General features: G+C 39.7%; 2 protein-coding genes across 7 annotated transcripts in view; one reads left to right on the top strand and one right to left on the bottom strand.

Moving 5' to 3' along the window:
- BAZ2B (bromodomain adjacent to zinc finger domain 2B) overlaps positions 1-7,955 on the bottom strand; it is a 108,639-nt gene extending 100,684 nt beyond the window's left edge. For 4 of the 6 annotated variants that reach the window (XM_040703311.2, XM_040703306.2, XM_025152125.3 and 1 more), the window contains exon 1: positions 7,853-7,914. The gene's annotated coding sequence lies outside the window, so the exon portion shown is untranslated. The other 2 variants (XM_046943421.1, NM_001397084.1) reach the window with 2 other exon arrangements.
- LOC124418119 (translation initiation factor IF-2-like) lies at positions 7,103-26,968 on the top strand. The gene is made up of 4 exons (XM_046943933.1): positions 7,103-7,112; positions 7,810-8,352; positions 23,659-23,720; positions 23,886-26,968. The coding sequence occupies exons 1-4, from the start codon at positions 7,103-7,105 to the stop codon at positions 23,931-23,933; spliced, it is 663 nt and encodes a 220-aa protein (XP_046799889.1). The 3' UTR covers positions 23,934-26,968.
- The last annotated feature ends 609 nt before the right edge of the window (positions 26,969-27,577 follow it).

Raw genomic sequence — 27,577 nt, forward strand, 5'->3', positions numbered from 1 at the left:
CGGCTCAAAAGCAGCAAGAATTTGGAGTGCCTCTTCCCAAGGGAACTAAGAATGTTTAGAAAGAAAACTTCTTTAAGTCTTCATATTATTCTCCAGTCACTAAAGAAAGTAAACTACAGAAAAGTTACCAAACTAAGTGTACAAACTAGAGGGAATGGTTCTCTTCATTTCTAACTCGGAACACAAAAACTAAAACAGCAGCAGCAAAATCAACAACACTTATTAAGACAGAAATCTTAGCTTACAATCACCGCCACTGACAGATACTGCTAAGCATGTAACGACATGGAATCCTATCCCCATAAAAAGAATTGTCATTTGTAACATATCCATTATTTTTCCCCCAATGTGGTAACACTGACTCTTCTTACCATTGTACTAAACCACAAGTTTGTGCATCTTCACATTTTACATCCTTGTGTTTCCCTCCTCAAACACTGGGCACACAATGCATACTACAGCAACTAGTTTTAACCAAGTAACCCTGGATAAATCTACACTTTCTCATTCACAACAATAAAAAGAACCAAAGGACTGCAACAGTTAGCTGCTATAATGTTTTTAGGCTGCTTTACATAAAGAATTGGTAATTAAGATGTGACTGCTGGCCCTTATATTTTGCTTCTCCAAAGCTCACAGTTTATCATTTTATTCAGTATTTTGTTGAATTAATTATTTAACACTGAGACTGTGCTATCTTGCAAGTTTATCTAACTGTATGGGAACTGTTGAACCACGGCCTGAACCTCTCTGATTGACCACCTGAGGTGAGCACTGAGTCAGCTGCAGGGCCACAGGTGAACGCAATTTCACCTGAGTGACCGGAAGGGGTGGAGCCTGGCTGCACCTCTCCTAGACCCCATTTAAGGGCTGACTCCCAAGGAGGAAGGATCTCTAGCTGGAGATCACTTCTCTTGGAGCCCTTCTGCAAGCCCAGGACATGGGTAAGATCTTTATTTCATTACTCCTTTGTAATGCAATAATCTCTCTGGTCCAATACCTGTATACCTGTTTGCCATACAAACACCAATGGCTTCTGTGATGGCAGCACCCAGATTTTAAATGCAGGTAGACTCAACAAAAAAAAAAAGTTTAAAAGCACAGCTCAAGCACAGCCTCCATATACAATTGGAATGGTTTTTAGTAGCTTGCAAATGACAATGTGCTTGCTATACCCAGCTGTTCTTAAATTATGAATATGCAAGCTATTCATTTTAAACCGATGAGAAATATATATATGAAAAATCTCAGTAGTTCTTGGTTGTTCTTCATGTTAGCTCTGTTAAGGATACAAATAGCAGTAAGCTTCAGAACAAGTAAGACCAAACTACTAGCATTCCATGCATTAAGTCCATTATCACAGCAGGGGTTGTCAATCTCTGGAACTTTCCTATAACAGCTCAGGCAATATGAAGATTATCTCCTATCAAAAAGTAAGTATGGAAAATAAAAAAATAAAACAAATAAGAAAGTGTCTGCAGCATAAACCAAGTTCCTCTGTTAATGCTTTTTCCCTTCAGCCATTCACACTGTTGGCTCTGACCTACCAGAAGGCTTGTACCAAGCTTCAAGCATTTAAAAACATCATAAAAAACAAAGACAGGACATTGAATTATACAGTATTAACCTCCAGAGTTTGCATATAAAGACCTAAGATTTATTTATGTCCCAGCACGTTAAGAGCTTCAGTACACCATCCTTTACACCAAACTGACTGCCAATTTGATGAACCTCTCTGCCCTCAGCAGGAGTGCAGCGTCTGTGATTAATGAGTGCGTGCTTCTGGAAAAGTGTAAGAACAGAAAATGGGGCAAAATCCACACGACTTCCATACAGCCCCGATGGACCGCTGCAATAATCATCAGCAAACCAAACTTCTTTTATACACAGAAACACTGAGGGAGGGCTATGGCTGTGGGGTTTTTTGCTGATTATATCTATATACCACAAAACAACCCCTGTTCTAGAATAATAAACAGCACATTGCATTTTGCCAGATATTTAAAGAATCTTTCAGCATTAAAAAAAAAACAACCAAACTTGTCAATACAAACTGATTAATAAATAAGGTCACAATTGGAAGTTGCTAGCTTCATATTCAAAGTGAAGAAAAAAGACTAACCTAGAGGATTTAGAAGTTTTGGCTTCACATCCAAGTGAGTATCTTGATAGAGATTCCAACTCAAGAGCAGCTAAGCAGTGCATATTTTGTAACATTAAGACACCACGTTTAACACATGTTCTAAAGAAAACCTATTTTACACTTCCTCTAATTTCTAAGAACACACTGGGAGGCTTTTCAATTATTCATACTTCGAAAGGAATCATCCTTTGCAACAACTCCAGAGCAAAAGTTCAATGTGAGGGTCTAAGAAGATGACACTGTCTACTAGTCGCTATACGTTTTCCAGATCTACCATCTTCGTCAAGGTTTTCTGCTGTGAAATACCCAAGACTAGCTCTTAAAATTAGAATCCCATTGCTTTCAATTGGACTGTTCACAATACTAACTCATCAGGTAGATAATTATTTTAGATGGTGCCTTTACACATCTAGTACTTTGAGTTCAAAAAGTTTATGCAGTGCCCCCTCAGAGAGGGGTTAAATCTCTGCAAGCTTTTTGCAAACTATCAGGGCTTAACACATTCAGCTCTTCACAATACCTGACCTAAATCAAGTCAGAAAAACAAAAAGTCATGTGTCCTTCACACTCGGAAAGCAAGACATTCCGGAGGCCCTGAATGCAGTGAGTGGGAAGGAAAGGGGAGAGCTCTTATGTTAATGATAATGGTCTTCATCCTTCTGAAAAAATAAAACAGATACTGACTTGCATGGTCTATTTTTTTTTTTTTTGCAAGCTTGCAGAGATTACATCTGAGATACCCCCCGACATTAGATAAGGTTTAAAACGTGTTCCTTCTTTGATATTTGACTTTTCTCTACAGATATCAAAAAACACCCACAGAAAGATAAAATATTTTTATTAGAAATTATATAAAATGCATAAATCAATTATATTAAGGTAAGGAGAGAAAAACCCTTCATCCTCCTTTTCTTATTATTACATTAAAAAACTGCAAATGTGCACAACATCCTTTCATTGAGAGTCATTTCATCACCTGTTGGTCTCATTTAATGAAAATTTGGGAAATAAAATAACTCTCTTTTTTAAAGAAAAAAAGATCAAAGGACATGGTAAACTTCGGTAATCTTGTTTTGTTTTCAGTAAGAAGTCCGCTATCAAATCTAGAAAGAACACAGTTTTGTTCTTTAATCTTTATTTATTTGGCAAAGAACGGTTCAAAACTGGGGCATTATATAACTCTAGATTTAGAGGCAGTAGAAAAGTAAAAGTAAGTAAAAACTCAGCTCAGAAGTGGTGTGCTAATTGAATAAGATGCTATTCTACATTTTTAGTTTGTCTCTTAATCACACATTTTCAAGGCAAGATTGAAAAGTACATTACTTTTCTTGGCTATTCTGAAGAGAATATATTGAAATACAATTCCAAATTTTAAATGCTCTGCGCAGTCAGCGTAAGTACTGAAGCAGCACTACTCTTTCTGATTAACAAACCATGCATTTCAGTTTTCAAAGTGTCTAACAGTGAAAGCACAGATCAGCCATGAAGACACCCTTTCTTTCACTTCTCCCAACACCTTCTAAAAGACTCACCGCTCCAGACAGAACCCCAGTCTGCATAGCTGTGAAATGAACACATTCTCACCTTCGCAGTAGTACTCAGAAACTCAGAGAAGTGGTAACTCAGCTCTTGCTAACTACTTCTGTAAAACCAAGTAGGTACATTGTGAGGGATGGGAAGGAGATGGACTTGCTTCCTCTAATCCAATACTGAACAGTCTTGTTTACAGTCCTAGATCCCAAGAACTCCAAAATTCCTACCAATTCAATCACATCAAAGATGAATGAACCACTGTCCTACCACTGCATGCTGAAAACATAACAAACTGATTTCTAATCTAAAATGCAACAGTAAAGCAAACAAAAATTTTAACCATACCTTATTTTACAAAAGACATTCAATTTACCTGTTCTAGTGAGGTCAGAAAGAACAACTATACCTACATTTTGGATTCTGCACAATGTTATCCTCACCACCAACACAAGATTTCTTTAAACAGGCTGACTGACACACATTCCATTCCGTTAATGTTCAGGATGCTTCAGTGAACAATTTAACAATAACAAAAAGCACCACTGTCCTTGAGGTCCATATCATTACTTCTTCTGATGGCAACCCAAGACCACAAAGTAGCTTAAAACATGACATGGCATCATTTATTGGGTGTGCGGCAGTAAAACAGAAACATGCCAAAAGCTGAACCATACATACTTCAGAGAAAACTGACTTGGGAAATCCTCATCGCAACAAATTAGCTAGATGATGAAAATATGGAGTACTACTCCTCCATAATCTTCTATAAGGGTAACAGAATCTTTCTGTCAAACAAAACGAAAACTGTTCTCTACTATTACAGTTCATCTTAATCGTATGTCTGTATTACAGGGTACAGCCTTGGATTTCTGACAAAAAAACAGCCAGGTTCTGGGGTGTTACTTGTTCTTTTTACTCCTACCTAGCACCAAGAAGAAAGTCGAAGGTGTTTTAAGAAACGTGTATTAGGGACACAAAACATCAGAAGTAACCTGAACTGTGAGATCCCCTTACTGTATTCAGTGTGTGTAGGAAACCGCATTTTTGGCAGCACTATCTATACCTCTCGATGATTCCAATCTTAGTTCTAAACATGCCATATGCCACTGTAATATTGTACAACTAAAAGCAGTCAAGTACCTCCTCATCCTTAATACAGGGAGATGAGGCACAGCACAAACTCCCCCTTTGCAGCTGTGATATTCTTCTACTTGTAAGAACGCAGAAGTAGCAAGGAAGACTTTAACAACTGCAGTTCAAGCAGCGAGTGACTGTTCTGTTTCAATTCAATGACACCACTAATGGCTTCTTAGCAGCTCCATGAAATCAACCAGCTGTCAAGTTGATGCATCAGAAGGAACAGTTATGCACTCCCATAAGAAAAAGCAACACATCAGGATGTTTTCCAAAACATCTGCTCCTTCACACTGCAGTTCTACAATAAACATGCAAACAAAGGAACAGGCAACAGGACCTAAAAAGAAAGACTTCCATTACTTCCTTATGCAAGTTTTGTGTGTCTCAGAAACACATGCCAGTCTTGTGGCAATTTATCCTTACCATGAGGTCAGTAAAACCAGCAAATAAGCACACCACAACGCCTAACCGTGGCTAATTTCTTGCACAATATAAAAATAGTGCTAATTTATCCCCTAAGGAGATAACTGTCTTTGCTTATTTTCATAAACACCTTTCTCCCAAAATTTAACAAGTTCATATTATCTTTCCCCTAACCCTGTTCAAATACTTTTACGACATATTTTCAATATATTGATTTACAATAATCTACAAGAATGAGTCTTAAAAGGACTTTTTTTTTCTGGCAATAGCAAATTCTAAGTAAATGAGTACAGTGGTATTTAGTTTAATAAAAAAAAAAAAGAGGATGATAAATACATGATAAATACTAATAGAGCAAAGCCAGTCTATTACTGGTACACACTAGTCACAAAACTATTTTGTTGCCATTCAGAACTGACTTTGAGCCACTCCTGAGCAGGGTGCACTGCCCGATTCTTCAATGCAGTCTGTTGCTTTCGCAGCACTTCAATAAAAATGCACACATAGTTTACTACAGGCATGAGACCTCAAATACAGAAACTATCATTGTCTGAAACTGCTTATCCTCTGCTGCTCACCGTTTGTAATCTACCAAATCTTCTAAGACCTCAGCTGCATGTATAATTTAGAACCATCTGTTCGATGTGCTCTTAACTACTTAAACATTTCATCTACCTCAGGTGCACGTAGCTGGCAAACAGTCGATTCCGTCATGCTTTCCAATGCATTTAAAAAAGCCCTACACACAGCCAGGCAATCTGACACTCCAACACAGCCCTTAGGATATTTTACACATATAATTCAACATCAGCTTTGTCAGAAGAAGTCTCGATGCACTAACAGGCTATCAGCGTTTTTCTCAACCTTGAGGACAAAGGAAATACAAACTAAACACAGACAATTTCATCTTCTCATTAGTGCAACTGTAAATATGCAGCAAGTAAGGCGACTGTAGGAAAAAGAATGAAACAACAGAACTTTACTTAAAAGAGGTATTCCCTACCAACCGCCCAATGTTGTAGTAAGTCTTACCATGCGACCAGAGAAACATTTAAGAGACCTTACAGAAAAAGTGTAATTGTGAAGTAAATTAGAAGAACGGCGCCTTTTGTTGTTTCCCTCTTCACAGCAGCTGACGCAGAGCTGAGAGCCAGTACCAAAAGAGATTTTTTTTAAGTAAATGAATTCAGCATAGCGAGTACACAGCACCACCATTAGATAGCATCGGCAACACTGGGGAGGGGAAAGGAGAGGAGGGGCAAAGAGACTTTCCAAGAGGAACCTTTTAACAATATGCTTAAAGCGTCGCTTCCAAATCCGCCCCAAAAACATGCCAGATAAAAGCGGGACAGCTGTCTATTTCCATTACTCCCATGTGCTTCATCCGAAATAGAAACTGTTTACTCCTCAGGGGAAGGTTCTGGACGAAGTCTTCCATGTATCCCTCACACCAATTAACTGCTTTCTGTACACGCAAATAACACATACCTCCGAAGGGTTTTTTACTTAACGTAAGAACTTCGGGTAAACAAAATAAACAGCATGGGGCGGGGGGGAGGGGGCGAGAGCACGGGAGAACAATGCAAAAGCACGAGTATTTCCCTGCTGGTTACCACACAGCGGACACCGCTCTCGCCGCTCGCCCACAGCACAGCCAGGACCGCGCCGCCCGCTCCCAGCGCCACGGGTCACCGTTCCTCGGAAAGCGCGCGCTCTTGGAAAAAATCCCCTTAAACTTAACATGACGTCACCGCCCATCCCCGTAACATTTCCTAAACTTCGAGTCGGATCCAAAAAGACTTTCCGGATTTCCACTTATTCCCCCTAAAAAAGACGGAGAGACTTGGGAATACCAATTTGCCCAAGATGGCGAAAGGCTCGTTGTTTGGAGGGCAGGAAAAATGGAGGAGATTGTAACATACACAAAGGGATAAATTTCAAGCGCTCGGCCGGGGCCGCGGCCGCCCAGCCCTTTCACGAGGAACAGAGCGCGCACAAAAGACGACGGCGGAGGTTCCGCGCGCCGCCGGTCCCGGCCCGCCCCACACCCGCCGCCCCCGAGGCGCTGCGCCGGGCGGACCAACGGCCGCGCACCCGCGGCGGCAGCGCGGGGCTCCGCGGAGGCCCCGTTCGACCGTGCGGCGCCGCCTTTCCCGCTGCCCTCCCTCAGCGGCCGCACCGCTCCGCGCCCGGCCAGGCTCGGGCCGCCCCGAGCTGACAGTCGGACCGGCCGGGGAGAGCGGGGCGAGGGCCGGGACGCGAAGAGGGCAGAGCGGGGCGCAGCGCCGCGCCGAAGGGCCGCCGGCACGGAAGGCCGCCAGCGGAGCCGCAAGCGGGCCGGCCCGGCCCGGGGACAGGCTCGAGGCCGCCGGTAAAGTTTAAACTCGCGCGGGACCGCGGCCGCCCCGTCCCGAGGCGCTGCGCTGCTCGCCGGCGCCGGGCCCTGGCTCTACACAACAAAGGGACGGCCCGCATCGGCGGGCGGAGCGGCGCCCGCGGACGGAGGCCGAACTCGGTGCCGAGCAGCCCCTGCGCGAGGCTCAGCACCACAGTACCCCAGAGCTTTCCCTGAGCTGCCCCCGAGCGCGGCGCCCCCGCCCCGTGGGCTGCACTCACCTCGCGGCCGGCGGAGCTCTGCCGCTGCCCGGGCGCCGCTGCGCGTGCCGGAAGGCGGCCCCTGCCCGACGCTCCCGGGAGCCTCGCGCAGCCCCGGGAAGGGGCGGGGGCGCGCGCGGGGGCGCGCAGTGCCGCCGCTCCGGGCGAGGCCGCTCCCTGCGCGCGGTTGGTGCGGCTCCGCCGGCCCAGAGTGACGTCAGCGACGCGGCTCCGCTCCACCACAATCAAAGTTGTCGCTAACACGCCGGGAAAAGGGAAGAGCCGGTCCTCTCGCTCCGGCCCCGGGAGACCGCGACCCGCAGGCGTGAGGCGGCGTGAGCCGCGGCTTCAGGGTTGTCTACATACCCCGCTGCGCGCCGTCGTTTTGTGCCTGCGGGAAAAGTTCGCGCCGTGCGCGCCTCCCGCCCGCGGCAACGGGGCATGGCCGCAGCGGTCGCGTTCCCGGGACGGATCTCGGCCGGGAGGAACGGCCGCAGCCTGCGGTCGCCGCTTCACTGCAGGTAAGGTCGGGTAGGAAAAAAGCAAATAGCGACAAAGGTGCTTTGCTACAGCGGCCATCGACAGCGCGAGAAGGCGACCCGTGTTCACGAGAAGACATTTTCAAGAAACCGAACAGGTCAGAGATCGCAGCGGAAGCGAGGGCCAACTTTTGTACTTCGTGAGAACAGGATAAATCCCAACAGAACCAGCGAAGCGAGGCAGGCAGGGAAGTTACCACCATGCGGAAGCTCTGAGGTTTACGGGCTGTTGGCACAGGCACTTAAAAAAAAAAAAAAAAGGAGGGGGAGTTAAGGAGCCTTGGCCTGAGCCAGCCCCGGCCTGGCCATCGGGAAAGCGGAGGGGGCTGCGCTGCACAGCTGCAGCCCTTGGCGCTGCGCACCTGGTATCCTCTTTTTTCCTTTTTCTTGGGTTTTTTTTTTTTTTCTTCATCGTCTCAAACTCAGCCGGGGCTGAAGTGCACTTCAAGAGCCAAGAACTGCTCTTTATAAGCCGTAACAGCTGAGATTAAGATGACGCCGTAGCACAACAAACACCCGAGTTAGTTCAGGATGAACTACATAGAACAGCATCTTCAGAACTCAGAAACGTTTGCTTCCTTTCCCCAGTCAACACACGCATTTTGAAGTCAACATTATTTCTAAATAGAGCTGATCTCAGCATAAAGAAATATGTGCAGGCAGAAAGATGCCATTGTTTTCCGTTTCCTCTTGAGCCACTGTGGCTGTGATTTTCATTGTGGCAGAGGATCTTCATTAGTATTAACACATGGGTAGACTTCATAAAGCTGCTTCATTAGCAGGGAAAAAAAAAAGCTTGGCAGCCGTGCTCTTTTTGCATGAGATGAGAATGTCAGCCTTACCTCGGTCATTTGTAACATAATAAGTGCAAGCACAATGATTGCAATGCGGGAACACTGGGGGAAGGGCAAAAATGCTGCATAATACAAATACAAGAAAAAAAAGGTGCTCATTATACAGTAAAACATGTGCTAAAAATTAGTGAAGATGACATCTCATGAGACTTCATGCGAAATAAATTAATGTGCTGATATGTTTTTAATTATTATTTTTGTACCAGCTTATTTCATTCCCAGGATTCACATCAGGCAGCAAAGGCTTGCTAGCATTTATTGATTTCCCCCCCCCCCCCCCCCGCCACATTCCCAGAATGCAGGCTTTAATCATTTCACTGCACCACACTCAGTAATTTCATTAAAAACTGGAACCTTCCATCTTCAGAAAGGCATTTAATTTCAATGACACACAATTTCTCTTAGCAGCAAACCATCTCAACAGTAAAAGCTGGCCTAAGGTTCAAATGCATAATTTAGTCCTGAGTTCCCCATGCTCTGCATTCCTTTGAAGCTGTAATTTGACTAACTACCTAATAACTGTAATAAGGACAATGATTTCCTTATAATATGTTATTAACCCATATTTAATGAACTCAGAGGCCAAGCTCTGTACATGTTTGGGTCAGTACCTCTCTAACCTCAAAATTTTCTAACGATGTTCTTAGGAAAAAAAAGCATGGGATAAGAGTGAGTATATACCTATACTCATGCCTGTTTTGCTCAAGATAATAATATTGTAACTTACATAACAGGATTCTACAACAAGAGAAACAAGCACTGCATGAAGGTAACTATCAAATGTACTGCCTCATGTATATATTTTCCATATCTGCCTATAACACTTCAAGTAAATTCTCTTACCTACTCTTATTGCCACTACTCTAAATAACCATTCTAAATATTTTTTTTTTCCTATGTGTAAGTCAAACTGTGTAGTACCTCGTGAGAAACAGAGGTGTGTTTGGGTAGCATTACAGAATCCTTGTTTCCTGTAACACTCAGCAGGACAGACTTGAATCTGCTTGAAGACAGAACCACAGACCTGACAACATAACTACTTCACAAAGTTCAGTCAACAATCCAAATTGAAACTACTGGGATGCATTTGATGTCAAAATCAAGTATATTAATAATATCTAATTGCACTGAATATTAATTTTCCCTTCAGAAAACAGTTTAAAACAACTTTGGGTCACTACAGAGTTTTTTCTAATCTACACCAAAATGTTCTAAAATTGTTTTTCCATTGGACACAAATAGATTGGTTTTAATACTGCAAAACTTACTGAGGTTTTGAAATTCTATTAACAGTATTCTTCTAGTAAGAGTATTTGTAGAAAATTGTTGCTAGAGGATGCTACTAATGAATTTCAACTGATCAGCTATTAGATAAGAAGTGTTCCTAGGGTCCTGATATGTGCTTTCTGCAGCCATATTAAAGCTGTAATTCTCAACTTGAAAAAAATGCAAATTCAAATTGCGTCATGTATACTATATTAAAAAAAAATAAGGTCTTGTTTGTTTTGATTTCTAAGATAAATTAATTGCAAATGTAGTTAACCTCCCCAGTTTCTTGAGGCTTCCAGTGTAGGTGTCTTAAATATAAACACACAGGAAGAGTATTCTTTGGTAGTTTCATTCATCTGTTCTTATGCTTACCAACCTTATAAATATTTCTTCAATAGTTTCACCCACCATTACATTCATAAACTTAACTGGTGAACTGGGAGAAAAGAAGTGAAGCAAGCTCCATATCCACAGGCATAGCTACTCATGTGTTTATGATTTTACTCACATCACTAGGGCTACTAGCGTGCCAAAAGGTTGGCACATACATAAGTATCTGGAAGGACGAACCCAAAATTCCTATAGGGCTATTCAGGTGGAGTTTGCTTCTGGGGAGATGGTAACAGCAAAGTGGTTTCAGAGGTTCCTCTCCTCTCCACCCCTATTCACAGCTTTGCAGCACAGGTTTACAGCCCTCCGCTAGTGACCATGCAGATGTTGGTGCAGCCACACTCTGAGATCAGTGAGCAAAGCAAAACTCTGCATAAAAATTCACACATTCTGACTCTGTAAGGTATCCTGTTCCAGTCAGACCTCAAAAAAAGAGTCTCTGGACAGCTATGTGGTACTCCCTGCAGGTTAGAAATTGTACTGTTATGCTTCCACAAACAGATGTCCTGCAGTAGGGGTCACAAAGGATGTTTTTATTATAAAATATGTTGAGGCAGATTTGACAAACAGGATCAGTAGAGAACTACCTTCAGAGAAAAAAAAAAAGTCATCCTTACCTTGCTAAAACTGTTAACATTTCTCTGATAAAGGGCAGAAGCATTTAACATTCAACACAAACCACTGGAAAAAAAAAGCAAAGGTCCATTTTCATTAGACTCTTTATTAGTCCTTCCACTTCAATGGACAAACTGTTTTAAAACTTTACATTCAGAACTTCCAAAAAAATTCTCATTGTAGATACTTTTGGCACCACATAGCTCTTACTCTCACTCTGAGGACTATTTATACAAGTTAATGTGTCCAAATATGCCTGACTTTCTACTCTTGCATCTCTGGTTTTATTTTGTTATCCTAGCACGGTCAAGGAAGATCCGTCTCTCAATACCATAATGAAAGAGGTTAAAGTGACAAAAATCTTCTGAAATCTTTAAAGCACAAACAAGTTTATATAATATATAGTTTTATTATTTATTGAAACAGTTGTACAAGGTCTGCAACTGGATTGAGATGTCCACCACTTTAAGTTGTTTCCATTAAGAAATGCTGCTCAACTGCAGAAAATGGTTATGTAGGCAGATTCGTAAAGCATTGCAAAGTTCGTGAGTCAAATGAATCCACAGAACAGCTGTAAATGTTGGCAGCAACTATAGAGTTAAGATCAGGTGGTCTGAATAAGAAATTCCAAAGGATCTAGACCGCAACTTAACACATCCTATCAAAGCCCAAAAGTCATCCTTAGTGAGCTTCTGCATCAGCCCTATAGTACACACAAATTACTGAATACACTTATTAAAAATCATATTCCTCATATACATCTTCCTGTGAAGGAGACAAAAGCAGCTACAACATGTTCACAATGTTATTAAGCCCTCATCTATTAGAGGCTATTTCTGCTCTAAGAGGAACATGACACATTCTCCCAAATTCCTTTTAGCACTCTCATGTACTTCAGTCTTACCTCCATTCAGCTACATCAGCATCTTCATGTCTTCTCACCTGCAAGCTCCAAGTCTGAATAAAGTGTTTTTGTAGATGTAGCTCCAAGTCTGAATAAAGTGTTTTTGTAGATGTATTTAACCAGTAAGAACAGGAAATGTCAGTTCATTCTAAACAATTAGACTTCTAACCTTCTAAAAGTAGATTTAAAGAAGTACAATCTTCAATATGTCTCCTCTGTACTAATGTTCTCATTCCGTTCATAGTTAAAATATAGAGCTCTGCTTCATACTCTGATCCAGTGGTTTTCTTTCTCAGTACTGGAGCGCTTTCAACTTCAAGTTGCTTGAATGTAATTCTAAATCCTGAAGTGTTTCTATTTGACTCAGAGAAAACCCATCATCTCCACCAATAGTAATGTCAGCAACTAAGGCATTGACAAAGTCTTTTATTAGCATGTCAGCTCACACTGTGCTATCAACATTCACAAAATAAAGTTATCAAAAGAAATACATAAAACCAAAACATTTTTGGGTTTTCTTTTGCATTTCTTTTTTCTTAAGTCTTATAATCTTACAAATCCAGCCCACTTCTTTCCAAAAATGAGGTGTGCTGGTTTTTGTTTTGTTTCAGCTGTTTTAATATCTGCAGTATTTCCACTTCCTGATGTAACTCTGTTGAATAGCTCACTGAATTACTCCATTGGTTTGCTTTATCCACAGCTCTCTTTGTTCAGGACCAAAAAAATCAAAGCCACATTTTCTCTGACCAAGGTAGTGTTCTCCTTTTTTCCTGTTTTTTAGTCACAAGGGTTCAGAAAAGACTGCCTCAAAATTCAGTGTGAATCTGCAGTAATTACACCCACAAGTGAAAAGAAATGCTTTCAGGAGAGTACCGCAGCTGTTACGTAGCAGACATCAAAATTACACAATTGTTCAGGACAGGAAGTGATGGCATCTCTCATTAAACTAAAACTAAACAGGAAATAACTTTACATAATTAGCCAACTTGAAATCTGGCCAGGTCATAGGGATTAAGAACTCTTAGAAAAGTTCGGCTCACTCTGTGTTAATTGGCCATGAGCATGATTTCAAAGCAGAGAACATTCCATACTGCATATGATGTAGAGTACACACCAAAAAAAAGGTTATATATGTACAAACTGACAAAATAAGCTTCTTTTCAGCTACTAAAGGTACGTTAGCTTAAGATTGAAGGTTTAAATAGTTCTGTTCCTAACATACATTTTAGTTGGCTACCATTAAGTTACACTAACTAATCTTCAGCATTTTAAAGTACAATGAAGAATTTCTTTCCAACACTTTCAATACCACAATAGAAACAACTGTACTTTTATACCATTTCTTAGATAGACACAACTTAACCTATTTTTATTTATTAAAGATCTCTAGGTTGTGCAAAACTTTCAGTTTTGAGGCACAAACTAATGTTCACTTAAGCAGTTCAGATTATTAGGCTTCTAGCTTCTTTAAGTGTGTACTGATTGTTTGTAAATAATGTTCTAAAGACATTAAAATATAAAAGTGTGTTTACAATAACTTGATGATGTACCCATAAATTAAAAAAAAGCAACACAAACCAATAACTGCAAGAAAGCAAACCTGGTGGGTGAATTGAATTACGTTGCTAAGATCATGTCCATGAAGAAGGAAAAATTGAAAAGTAGGCTAAGACACCATTCATCTAAGAAACACATGTAATTTGATCAAATTAATTCCTAATATCTTTCAGTACAAAATTTGCTATTAACTACATCTTTTCAGAAAGTGATTTGACTTAACCTGATATTTCATCACTGCAGATAACTTGACTGATTCAATTAAATATGGCAGATACAATATCTGGCAGAGTAATTTAAGAAAAAGTATCCAATACATCAAAGTGCTCTGACTCATCTATTTAGCCACTGGGATAATGACTTTTCCAAATAAATCGTTAAGTGAAAGAAATACGGAAGACATGGATCTGATTTCCAACAACCAATTAATATATTTCATTTTCCTGTATATCACAAATACTATTCTTGACAAGAAAAATAGATTCAAAGATAAATTAGACATCCTTAGAAGTTACACCTTTTATTTTTCATTGCCTCATAGTCAGTAATTTCTAGAAATCTATAAACTGCTAATAATGACATTCTCTTTATAGATTAGGATTGGGGTAGATAAGACCTGAAATTATAAGCTTGTGATTCTAGTTCTAAGTCCTCCTAAATTCTACCTTCCCAACAGCAGACAGAAACATTTAAAGAGATCTGTTGTAAGTTCAGTTGCATAAGTCAGTAAGGAATTACATCTAAGATCCAGAAACTGATTGTTTCATAGAAACATAGTTTACAAGAACACATTCTAGAAGACATCAGAATCATTCTTCTCCCGTGTAATACTATACTGACGTAATTTTTTTTTAATCTGTTTGTTCTCTCTTTCATGAATTCTTGTTTACCTATTATTTCTTAATTTGACTACATTTTCTCCATCATCAGTTTGATTTCTCAACACTACATATTCATTTAAAAAGCCCACAACCACCACGTGTGGCACAGCATGGCCTAAACACAGATCAAACTTCTTTCAGGAATGCAGAGAATTGAGCTGCACATTTAGAATTTGAATATTTTTCACGTTTCTGAAACGATTGAAACATCAAGGATGCCTCTCACTGTCTTGTTTATCAAATAACTAGCCCTCTTTAATATGAAAGCAAGCACAGAAAGGATCATCTCCTCACTAGTGCAAGTTTAGAATAATGTATCTTGGAGTAGATACCATTTAGACTTATTATGTATTTGGAGAGTTTTGTTAGGCAAAAAAATCATAACAAGCAGCTACTTACTTCGGCAACAAAACTCACAGCCTGGCACAAATATACAGATAACTAAAAACTCCCAATCTTGGCCTTTCTGCTACCACCTCCCTTCTCTCTCTCCCCTCAGAATACACCAGCTTCCTTTGCCACATGTTAAAACTGTGCACATTAATTACCATACCCTACATACAGCTTTAGCAAAACTCAGTGACAAAACCTTGCCCAAAGCACTTGCTGGCATGGTGAAGCAATGAATTACAGTAGTTCTGCAAAGGTACGCAAGAATTCTCCTACATGGAGAAAAGGTAGAGCATTCAAAATTATAGACTATAATGGAAATGGTTCTCAAATTAAGTACATTATTGTTGTTAATTAAGTATGCAAATCTCAGCTTCTAGAAGTTACCAGTAAGGATTCCTTTGATGCTTCTCACAACATCATTATTTAAAATAAAGAGTATTTTTAATTAAAAAAAGATTTCCATTCTTGGATTTCAACATAAAATCTTATTTACCAAATATAAATTAATACAGACGTACAACAAAGAGTCACATTCATTCATAAGATACCAAAGTTAAAAATAATCTCTATGGTTCCCCCAGCATTCTATTAGCCTGAATATACCAAATTCAACCTCCTCTTCTGAAATACTCAAGAAATTATGAAGAAAACACGTATTTTAGACTAAAAAGTGAAACATCTGTACAGTTAACTGCTGGATTCAGCAGCGTTTCCCTGATCTTGACATACTGATGGCCTTTGGCCCACATTCAGCCTTGGTTTTGACTTCTGGCTGCTGCAGATGATGCACAGCCCTGGCCCACTTCAGGTTTCCACAATCTGACACCAATGCATGCAAAGCATTGAGCCAAGAATACCTCAGCTCCTTCCCTGTGTGCCTCTTCCCTTCCACAGATCAGGACAGGCCTCACTGCAAGCTCAGATGAAGCTGAAGGCACCTCCTCCAGCTGGCCACCTCTGGTGCCAGGCCTCACACCACAGCTGAGCCTCACCACTTGGTCCCAGCACTTCACACCAGGCCCAACCCAGAAGGCTGAGGGGCAGGGTGGGCTCAGACCAGCCAAACTCCCTTCTGACTGGCCACCCAGTTGTACCCACAGGGGCTGGCCAGGCTTAGTTTAAAATCCCCTGCTCTCACATTCATCATTAAACCACAGTTCTGCTTGAAGTTAGATTTTGCTGACATAAGACAGCCAGCAGATGACCTCATACAAAGATCATGATTACACAATCAAAATTCCTCACCTGCTCACTCACTGGCAAAGATTTTTTTAAATACAGTGTAATCCCAACATGAGTGCCTTTATTTAAAAGGTACACAGGTGTTAAGTAGGGCAATGTTTTCAAATGAGTCAATTTATGTACATAAAAAGCATTGGGCAACAGCAAGTTAAGTGTTTAAGGCAAAAATTCATGAACATATAGAATAGGAAATTACATATTTTCATTCAGAGAATGAAGGGCAGACAGCTGAAGAAAGGGGCAGCCATCACCACAGCTTAGATGGAACACAAGACTCAGGTCTTCATCAGCCTTGTGTTTTGTTGCTGTATGAAAACACGTTAAGACTGCAAAGTCAGACTCCACAAGTTCAGAAGCAAACAGAACTAAAGCTGCACACGTGACATTCATTTGGCCTCCTTGCACACATGAGCTGATCAGTCTGGGGCAGTGCAGTGGGAGCTGGACTCAAGGAAGGCTGTTGTCTGCTGAGTCTCTGCTGCAGGTGCTGGAGAACAGAATTAATGAAATATTGAGCTCTTGGTGTTTAAGGAAAACAAACACCTCACAGGAGAACAGGCTTCTATCTTTACCTCTGACATGAAAGGTGTTTTCTTAAACTAAGCTTTCAGATACAGTCAGTAACTAGTCTTCATTACCAAAATACACCATTTGAGCACCTGGTTTCCTGAATTACAGAGCGCTCACAACTGAAATGGACCTGAATTTAGAGCTGTTATGAGCAAAGATCAAAGAGGTATAGAGGTCATCCTTTTGAGAACACACCTCCCTTGCAGCCTATGTGTCAGGCATGGGCTCATCCACTCCTGTGGTTTTACAACGAATCTCTACTAAATCGTTAGCATTTGGTAAACGTTTATATTAGACCAACATACAACACAATTGGTCTTACACAATTATTCCCTTTTCAAGTCTGAAGGAAGGTCATAACTAGGAAATGGCAGAAGAGCTGAAAGGGAACTTGACTGGAAAAGCAGCAGGAGGCAGCTGTGTACAGGGATGAAGGCAGAATTTTGGCAGGCAAAAACAAGTACTTCTGGGAGCAATGGCTTTCTGATGTTAATTCTCAAAATGAACAAAGGCATGCCAGGAAAATCTTGGTGTTTCACAGAACCACAGGGGTTGGAAGGGACCTGAAGAGACCATCAAGTCCAATCCCTCAGCTAAAGCATGTACCCACACAACAGATCACAGAGGTCATTGCCCAGTTGGGTCCTGAGTATCTCCATAGGAGACTCCACTACCTCTCTGGGCAACCTGTTCCAGAGCTCCCTCACCCTTACCATAATGAAGTTCCCCTGCATGTTAGTACAGTAACTTCCTATGTACAAGTTTTAGGCCATTACTCCTTGTCCTATTGCTGTGTACTACTGAAAAGAACCTGGACTCATCCTTTTGCCTTATACATCCCTTTAGATATTTATAAACATTTATCAGATCCCATCTCAGTCTCCTTTTCCCCAGGCTGAACAGATGCAGGTCACTCAGCCTTTCTTCATATGGGAGATGCTCCAGGCCCATCATCTTTGTGGCCCTCCACTGGAGGCTTTCTAGGAGATCAGTCTTTTTCTGAACACAGAGTAAACATGGCCTCAAAAGGGCAGAGTAGATGAAAGTTGTTGATAAAGACAAAAGCTCCTCATGAGTTTTTGAGGTTGTTCTTGTTCTTTACTTGGACAATAATCACATTTTCTGTTTACTTTAGTCTTGGTAGAAAATGCTATTCAGATTCTTCTAAGGCCCTTGTGAGTGCAAGGCTTTGAACATCCATTCTAGCTGGGCTGTAGGTGCTTTTGAAAATCCTGTGTGAGTCTTCAGATGGTCCTGGACTTTTGGAAGCCTAGAACTACTGCCTACATAATTTTTGATGAGATTGCTGGGAGGGGGTGATACAAAATTTCAGTCCTCCTATTCTGGCCAAGGGAGTTTTTCTTTCCTGTTTCCTTCTTCTCCTTTTCCTTTCCCCTTCTCATTTCCTCTTCCTATTTCCTTTCCCATTATTAAATATTTGTCTTCAGGACCACAGTCAAACTTAATTGCATTTATTTGTTTTGGAAAATTGCTTAGATGATTGTTTACCACAAAGTAAACATTATACTTAACTCTTATTTTGGAGTTGACAATGATAAATACAGGCTGATTCTTTTAAAGCAGTACTGTATTTATATTAAGCTCTAACTTGCAGCTCTCAGAGTTTGGTGAACATGGAAATAAAATACTGTGTTCTCTTTCCCTGCATTCTCTCTCTCCATTTGAAGCTGCCAGTCATGCTTATATATTAAAGACAAAAAATAGTTTATTATTTTGATATCAAATAGAAGATAGAGTGCTTCAACTAACTCCACGAATATGCCTTAGATGTTGAGAACATAGTTTTTCTGCAAGTATTTATTCTTTACCTTATTAAGTGACAAGGCACAGGCTAAATGACACCTTCTGCACAATACACATTCTAAATTAAGTCAGTATTATTATCACAGGTACATCACTATATTAGCATGAGGGTATTATAAATCTGCCCAGAAAATAGAAATAGTTACCATTTAAAAAAAAGTAACTCTTTCCTCCTCTTTGAAGCTAGATTCAAATTTGGGATTTTAATTTCACAGGCAAGCAATAATCCACAATTAAATTCACTCTTCTGCAAATGCAAACATTTTCCTTACCAGTTCTAATATTAAGTTTCAGACAATGTTACTCATTCAGCAATGTGCTAAACTCTTATTATAGCCTGAGCAAAGACCGATGATGTTGAAGTGAAGTTCAAAAGCCCATGATAGGTTTCAAAGCCAACTGATGCTCAGTTGGTTGAACCCAGAAGGCAAAAAGAAAATAGCATCAAGCTTCATGATTGTAACTGGATCAAAAGTCCCTACTACATTGTAAAAGGAACCTTTAACACTGATAATGACATACAAGCAAATGAAACCAGAACTTTCCTGCAGCTATGTGGGTGCAAGCCTTACTTTCCTAGCAGAAAAGGACTGCATTTATTAAAAGACACAATGGACATACTCAAAAATTAAAGAGGGTAACTTACCCTCAATATATATGCTCAGCCATTTCAACAATGATAAAAAGTGACCTTGTCCTTTTCACGTTGCACTCAGAAAGAATGTATAAATTACACCACAAAACTGAATAATAACTTGCAACACAGCAATTTCCCAAAAGGTATTAAAAAGCAGTTTGAAAGCAGTAGCACTGGAGTGGTACAGTTTGTCTTGGCTTGTGGTCTTACCCCTCTTTATATATCACTGAGATACAGTTAATCAATTAAAAAAATAATTTATAACATTTCTTCAATGTATAGCTTTCCAGAGCAAAGGCTACTTACAAGAAAGGTTTTCACCACAAGAGAAATAAGAAGGGTACATTGATATCAGTTCTTACTGTAGCACAAACTTTAACTTCACCAGCTGGTGTCACTTTGTTAACTAATGGCAGTAAACCGTTACAAGGGGGGAAAATGATGGTGCATCACAGAGGGACTTGCGTGCTGTGATAAACGTGAAGAGAAATAGCATTATGTGGTTATGCAATTGACTCATTGAGCACGGAGTATGCTTCAAATAGCAACTTTCCTCTCTTATGTATAGATTATTTGTACATTAATTCTTGTAACGTTTTTATTTTGTTAGTGTACTATTGCTTTTCTTTCCTCCTGGGAGATGACATTTTTGGCAGTGCATATTTTCAGTAAAACCAAAGAAATAACACCAAAACAGTGTTATTTACACCCACACATCTAGAACTCTCTCCTTATTTGTTTTTGGCTATATTTTTGTTCTCATATAAAAATTAAGAACTAACTGCATTTTACACAGGATTTGTTTTTAAATATCTCTACTACATCACTTAAAACTTTATACGAGCTTGCATTTTTCATTATGAGGAGTCAAAATTTTATTAGCACAATATGGTATGCTATAATGGAAACTGTATACTATGATCTTGTCATTCTCATTCAGCACTACCAATCCATTTTGGGAGCAGAACTGAGCATCTGTTTGACAACATACAGCAAGCATGTTACCATTTAAATAAAAAGAAACAGCATTAACTCTGATATAGTGAGACAATACTCATACTTCCCAAACCAGTATAAGGACTACAATATAAGGAGTACTAAAGTATCAGTATTTTTAAGTAATAAATAATGATCTAGAACATGTAATCACAAATGTTGAAGACCTTGATTTTAGGTGTAGCTTGAGAAACTAGTGGCCTACTATCTGCAGAAGTGCTCTACTTCTCTTCACTATACAAGACATTGGTACAGGAGATAATTGAAGAAAAGAATGCTGTCTGCTGAATTGGTCAAAATTTGTTCCCCAGGATAACTCTATTAAAAGAATCTTAAAAATACACTTATATCTTTAACTGCTTGCTTCTTAACTGGCTTTGTATTGCTTTCCTGTACACACAAAATAAGCTCCAGCCTTCAAATGCATTATGACCCTTTTCTTAGAGCAATGTCTATCTATAATATGATCAAAGTTATAGCAATAACGATAGAGTGACACAGCCTTGTACTACAACAAACGGAAACAGACCCAAATACAGCAGCAACAAGTAAAGAAACAAAGGAAGAAAAAATACATACCTTCAGAAAGTCTCAGACACACAGAGAGCCCCACAAAGATACCCTTGCCTCCACTGCCAACCCTTAAATGAGATCTGGGAAGGGGTGGATCCTGGCTCCACCCCTTCTGGTCACTCAGGTACACGGCATGCACCTGAACTCCCCTGTATCGGCCCTGCCTTCCCACCAGGTGCTCAATCATTGCTGCAAGCCATGAGCAAGCATTTCTGCTATACTCTTATTATGTGAAATATGCTCTCATTGTCTACTGTTCTATTTCCTGTCTATTTATCTTATATAGTGTTTAAGGCCTTCTTTTTGTTGTTAGGCACAGCAGCTAGTTCAAAAAAGATCTCAGCTATGTGTGCTTCCTGCTAGGGATGATAAGAGAAACTCACTTGATAATGCTTAGAAAGGGAAGGAAAAAGTGGATTTTGGATGAGGCTTTCATCAATACGTTTACACACTCTGATGTTTCAATGGGCCTTTTATTTTCAAAATAATCTGCTAGATGTGTGTACGGGAACTGTTGAGTCATAGCCTGAACCACTGATAGAGCACCTGGGGAAGGACCCGATCAGCCCTGGGAGCACAGTTGAAGGCAATGCAGCTGTGTGACCAGAAGGGGTGGAGCCTGGCTGTGCCTCTCTTAGTCCCCATTTCAGGGCTGGCTGCCACTGGGGAAGGATATTTTCCTGGAGATCTCTTCTTGGGGAAGCTTTCCCTTGTAAACCTGGAATCTTTTGATATGGGTAAGTAATTTTCTTCACAGCATCTTTCTTTTGTGCCTTTCGTGTTCATCTGTCTAATTGCTACTAGTAAAGAAAGCAAGGTCTTTTCTTTTGCTTTCATGGGTGTTTAATTATTTGTATCCTTTTTCTGTATAACAGCTTCCAGTTACAGAACCCATATTCCTCACTGTCTAGGTGATGTTGTAATGTAACAAAAAATACAAAGCAGTTTCCGCATGAAGGTGCTGAACTTGATTTTTTTTTTTCGCTTTCTAGATAAGAACTCAGTTGACTACAGAAAGCTGCAGTGATTGTACTTAATACCTAACTCTTTTTATACATCCAAGTTGTAGGTTGTGTTTTTCATGATAATATTACTTAAGAATGATGTGGCACTTCTCTGTTTAGCCTAAACTGGGTGTTTTCTTATTTTCTGTGCTCTGAGTATTTACATTTGTTTCCTTAATATTCTTCATGTGTTCTAACATGAATGGCCGTGTTAAAGTTTCAAGGCAGCTTACAAAGGGTTTACCCAAACTTTCTGCAGTTAGTTCTATAATATTTTGAGGATAGTCATTTGTTTTGTTATAACATAGCTGACACTTGATCTCATTTATTATTAAGTCAAAGGCTACTTAGACACCGATTCCTTTATATTAATGCCTTAAATACAGAATTGAATTTAAGGCTGTGTTTCCTTTGTATGCTTAAGTTGATTTACTGGGTAACCGGAGAAAAAAGGGAAATCCCATTCATTTTACATCTCCATTCTTTTGACTTTCAAACATCTACTTGTCCTTAAGGCATACTGTGACTTTATTTCAGTTAAAGTCATAATGAAATACTACCCCCCACCAAGATGTGTTGTTTTTATCAATTAAGTGATACAAATTCACACACACAAAAATCATAGAGAATGGGAGCCTATGTAAAGGAAGGCTGTAATCTTTGACTATCCATTAGTGGAGTAACAACACTAAAGGAGGAGTGAGGAAGGGGCAAAGGTATGAGCAAGTGGAAAAGGCAATGAGACTACCTTTGGGTAGTCACGAGCTCAGCTGTTTAAGCCTAAGTACAGAAAACTAAGTCTGTAAATAGTAAAAAGCATATGCCCTGATCTAGTCCTTACACCAGAACATCACTACCCTGCGCAAGTATTTGTACCTTTGAATAGGCTTGTTGCTAGGTGGGAAGAAAGGGCTGTTAATGCTGATAGTGCAGATCAGTTTGTGGTACCACTGAGTGACACTTTGTAGACACCTTGAAGATGGGAGCATTCTCTTCTCCTTGCTGAACAGCCCCAACTCTCTGTCTGTCCTCATGGGGAAAGCGTTTCATCCCTTGGATCATTGGACCATTATTATGAGTGTAATGAGTGAGAAGCATGTGGACTCTGATTGCAGTGGTACTTAATCCCCAAACTTATACTTAAATCCTGTTTGTTTCCTACTCAATTCAGTATCTGCTGAAGCAAGATAGCTTTTGGATTTAGCTCACTGCAAATTCACATTAAGTTCTGAAAGAAATTTCATTAGCAAACCATCCTTACTCTATTCAAGATCAGTTTTAATCTTAAGGCTACTAAGAGCATCAATCTTCATTCTTCTTTCACTAACAATATTGCAAACAATGGTTTCTGGAGACTGTGATCTCTGACCTTCATCTGCATTTAACAACAGCTTAACTTCCACATTTTGTTCAGCACAGCATTCACAAGAAAGTCTTCTAAATCAGCCCCTGCCAGCTGCTATTCAGTATGTAAGACCTACTCTTATTGTAAAAACTTTTTCCCACGTTTCACTGTTTCAGGAGTAAAATGGAAAAATGTATTTAAAAATTTTTATTTATTTATTCTTCTGATTTTTAGTGAGAATTGAAAATTGCAAGCCTGCTATGCGTTCCCTTCCTATGTCTTCCTGCGAAGTACAGGTAAATGACAGTCAAAACACAAAACTGTTTTTCAGTTAACAAAATAATAATTTAAATAGTGTTTTAAAAATGATTGTTTCACTGATTAAGTTCCCATCTATACGACAGCTGTGTGCAAAGACAGCAGATATTTTATGCTGTGATGATTTTTTTTTGTTTTCACAGCTTCTGGTCAAGACTTCCTCTGACTACTTTAGGAAGCAAAAGCATTGATAGTAGTCATAAGCTCAAATAATGAGAAGTTTAAGAAGTGCTAAATGAATGCATTAAAAAGATACCATTCAAAATGTAAGATCTGATCACTTTTATTCTTGTATGATGGTTATATACTAGCTATTCAGACTGTAGAGGTTGATTAAAAGTGATTTAGTGATTACAAAAACAAAATGTATAGAACAGCTATATGGAAACCTTTTACGCTGTTTTCTAAAATGAAGTTTTCAACTTGCTGTACTGAAATCTCCAACAGTGAAAACAACAAAGTTATTTCACTGCTGTGTTGTTCTTCTCTATCAAGAAGCTATCTACTTCCATTGATAGACTAACAGAGAGCCATCTTGCCACTGCAACTTAAGAACTCACAGCACAGGAAAAGAACAACTCAGTCGTCACCAGAGATTCAATCTGACACCCTTCCTATTCACGGGACATTGAAAGAATGAGCATAAATACACGAGGCTCAAAGGAGACCTTACAGCAGCCTACCTGTACTTGAAGGGACCTGCAGGAAAGTTGGGGAGGGACTTCCTATAAGGGCATGTAGTGATAGGATGAGGGGAAATGGTTTTAAACTGGAAGAGGGCAGACTTAGACTAGATGTCAGGAAGAAATTCTTTACTGTGAGGGTGGTGAGACACTGGAACAGGTTGCCCAGCGAGGTTGTGAATGCCCCCTCCCTGGAAACAATCAAAGGCAGGCTGGATGGGGCTGTGAGCAACCTGGTCCAGAGGTAGGTGCCTGCCAATGACTACCACTATCCTTCCCCACAGGGGAACTAGATGATCTTAAATGTCCCTTCCAACCAAAACCATTCTGTGATTCCAAGTACATACTTGGCAGATTTAGATGTACTAGATGTCAGGAAGAAATTCTTCTCTAAGAGTGGTGAGACACTGGAAAATTTTGCCCAGTGAGGTTGTAGATGCCCTCTTCCTCTGGTGAGGAAGAGGTTGTGGAAAACAAAGCTGAGCACCTTCCCAAAGAGCAATAGATGCAGAAAGCAGATGTGTTATAAAGAAGTATAAAAATACTTAAGTGTTACCTACTATGAAAAAAAAATTGCTGCTGCTGAATACCTGCAAGTTGTATTGGTTTCATTTAGAGAACTGGCAAACAGCATACAGATATTATAAGCTGGCTTTCAGGATCTGCTATGAACTGACTCTTCTACTGGGAGACATAAAAATAACTGAGAACATTTAAATGGAAGTCAGGATGACCTAGTGTGATTCAGAATACAAAGAACAAGAGAGTACATAAGGAAAGGCTGGACCTGATCACAAGTCCATGACAAGAAGCACTGAATTCCATCAAATAAGATGGACTCAGAAACCTATTGTAGGTAACAAGCCTATTGCGCATGCTTGAAAGAACTGAAGTCACCAAATGTTTCTGACGTATAGCTCCAGACTGTGAGTTTATTTGGTGTTTTCTCACCGAACTGTGGGAGTCTTGTATCCCACTCTATGAAACAACAGTAGTGCCTATTTTCACATTAGTGCAAATTCAGTGAGAGGCAATGAAAGTGTCTCAATTCTCCTATATCCCATGGAGTTAAGGAGCATCTTTACTCCAAAATCAGAGAGTATGTCCAGCACTATATTGTTTTCTTGTCACTTCCAATCCTTGGGTTTCCAAGAGAAATGCATGAATGTATGCTGTCTCATCCCTGTGAGTCAGGCTGGATGTGACTCTGTGCAGCCAGGTCTGGTGGTTGGCAACACTGCACATAGCAGGGGGATTGAAACCAGATGAGCATTGTGGTCCTTTTCAACCCAGGCCATTCTATGATTCTATAGTGATTCTATGGAGGGGAAAAAAAAAGTGTTTTTCTCACAGGTGAAACACACTTCTGGTACAAAAAAAAAAGAGTAGAAGCCAGGACTGTGTTCCTAATCCTACACTTGATTTATTACATGAAATAATTTTTGTATTTATTTCCTCATTTGTATTAGTCACAAGAAGATATTTGTTCTGGTCTTATTTTTTTTAATACAAAATAAACATGTTTGTTCATTTTGGCTTTTTCTTGGTTGAATTTTAAGAATAGGATTTCAGTGTGTAAGGGCAACAGGGAGGTGCAGTTTCACAGAGAGTTGAAGATGTCTTCTATTTAATCGTAGTCATTTGTTCTTATCCAGAAAAACAATGAACATAATATAAAGGAAAGAAAATGCATAAACAAATCAGATTGGGGGGGATGAGATGGTGGGAGGGCATAGATTGAGAGCGCTGTATTTCAACTACAGGAAAAGAAAAATGATCGCCTTGTATGTACATGCAACTAATAATTGCTGATGCTTTGCTCCTCCTACTTCCTTCTCTGCTTTAATACTAATTTGGTCATAATAACACAATAACAGTGATTATCTCTTTCCTGGATTCTGGTCCAGGAAAGAGGTTCTTCATTCTTATCCACACAGTGGTAAAGCATATTTTACTCCCTGCCCTACTTATATATTATCCTCTGTAACAGAGCTTAGATGGATTTCAGTGAAATCTTACATTACTATTATTCTAGTTCAAAAGCATTTTTAATTCTATGTGTTTATGCACATACGTGTATTACTTTTGTGCAACTGTTTGATTCTTGTAACTCGGGCACACAGGAGGACATCTTAAGGCTATCCAAACTTTCTTAAGTTTTCAGTAGCAGAAGTTTATTCTTATGTCACAATAAGGAAAGACATTTTCATCTCAAAAGGAGTAGTTCCTCTGCTCTTAACTGGGCTAAGGAACAGAACAGCAGCCTGGGATTTTCTCCAGCTACAGAGATCAGGTGTTCCCTCAAATTCACAAGCTAACTGAAGACATCATCCTCAATAAGAATATCAATGGGAATTCTGATACTGAACTTTTTGTTTTCTCTAAAACATTGCATCATGTTCAAATACTAACTTCATCTATTAAAAAAATGTGGTTTCAAGTGAAGAATTCTTCCTGTCTACTATTTGTTTACAATGTGGGGAGCTGTATAAAGGATTTTATTTTCCTTTGAAGTATATAATAAAAGCTATAAGAAATGAGAATATTAGTTGTATTTCCTGCTGTTTTCTGAAGAATATGTAAGTTCTGTTTTTTTGTTGTTTGTTTGTTTTATGTATCTCTGCTTTGTATTTGCTGTGTCTGTAGAGAGAAGACTACTTCACAGAAATTAATGAAAGAGTGCCAGTATATAGAGAAGACAAGCTAACAGAAGCATTTTGATCAGTGTATTGAGTTGAATTCTGTGCTTCATAAAGCTTTACACGTCCTCCTGGCTTAGAGCAGTTGAAAGAAGCAAACTTTAAACAACAAACATAAAATAACTATCCATCTCTCTGGAACATTTTCTAACAAATCTTAAATACTTCTTCAATTTTTAAGAGTCCTTCTTTTAGTCTGAAATTAGACTACAGAAATATTTTGTAGATATTCTTCTAAAACTAAGTGTTTAGAACAAGTAACAGCTATGCTTTGTCTACCTACCCAAAGCATTATTACCTGACAACTTTCACCTACTAATATTCTTTAGTTGCCCTCTTGGTCAGGAAAGTTATGAAAGTGCTTTGGAAAGAGTCCATCTCCAGATGGTTTGTAGAAGTAGATTTTACTTGATAGTGGTTTACTAACATAGATTAAAACGAGGTTGAAACAAG

This window comes from Gallus gallus, chromosome 7, assembly GCF_016699485.2.
Source record: "Gallus gallus isolate bGalGal1 chromosome 7, bGalGal1.mat.broiler.GRCg7b, whole genome shotgun sequence".
In the NCBI taxonomy this organism is placed as follows: domain Eukaryota; kingdom Metazoa; phylum Chordata; class Aves; order Galliformes; family Phasianidae; genus Gallus; species Gallus gallus.

Bases quoted from the DNA above. Each gene is read 5' to 3' on its own strand.
- LOC124418119 (XM_046943933.1), top strand. The intron at 8,353-23,658 runs GTAAGGTCGGGT...TCTGATTTTTAG, and splicing joins CGGTCGCCGCTTCACTGCAG to TGAGAATTGAAAATTGCAAG. The intron at 23,721-23,885 runs GTAAATGACAGT...TTGTTTTCACAG, and splicing joins TGTCTTCCTGCGAAGTACAG to CTTCTGGTCAAGACTTCCTC.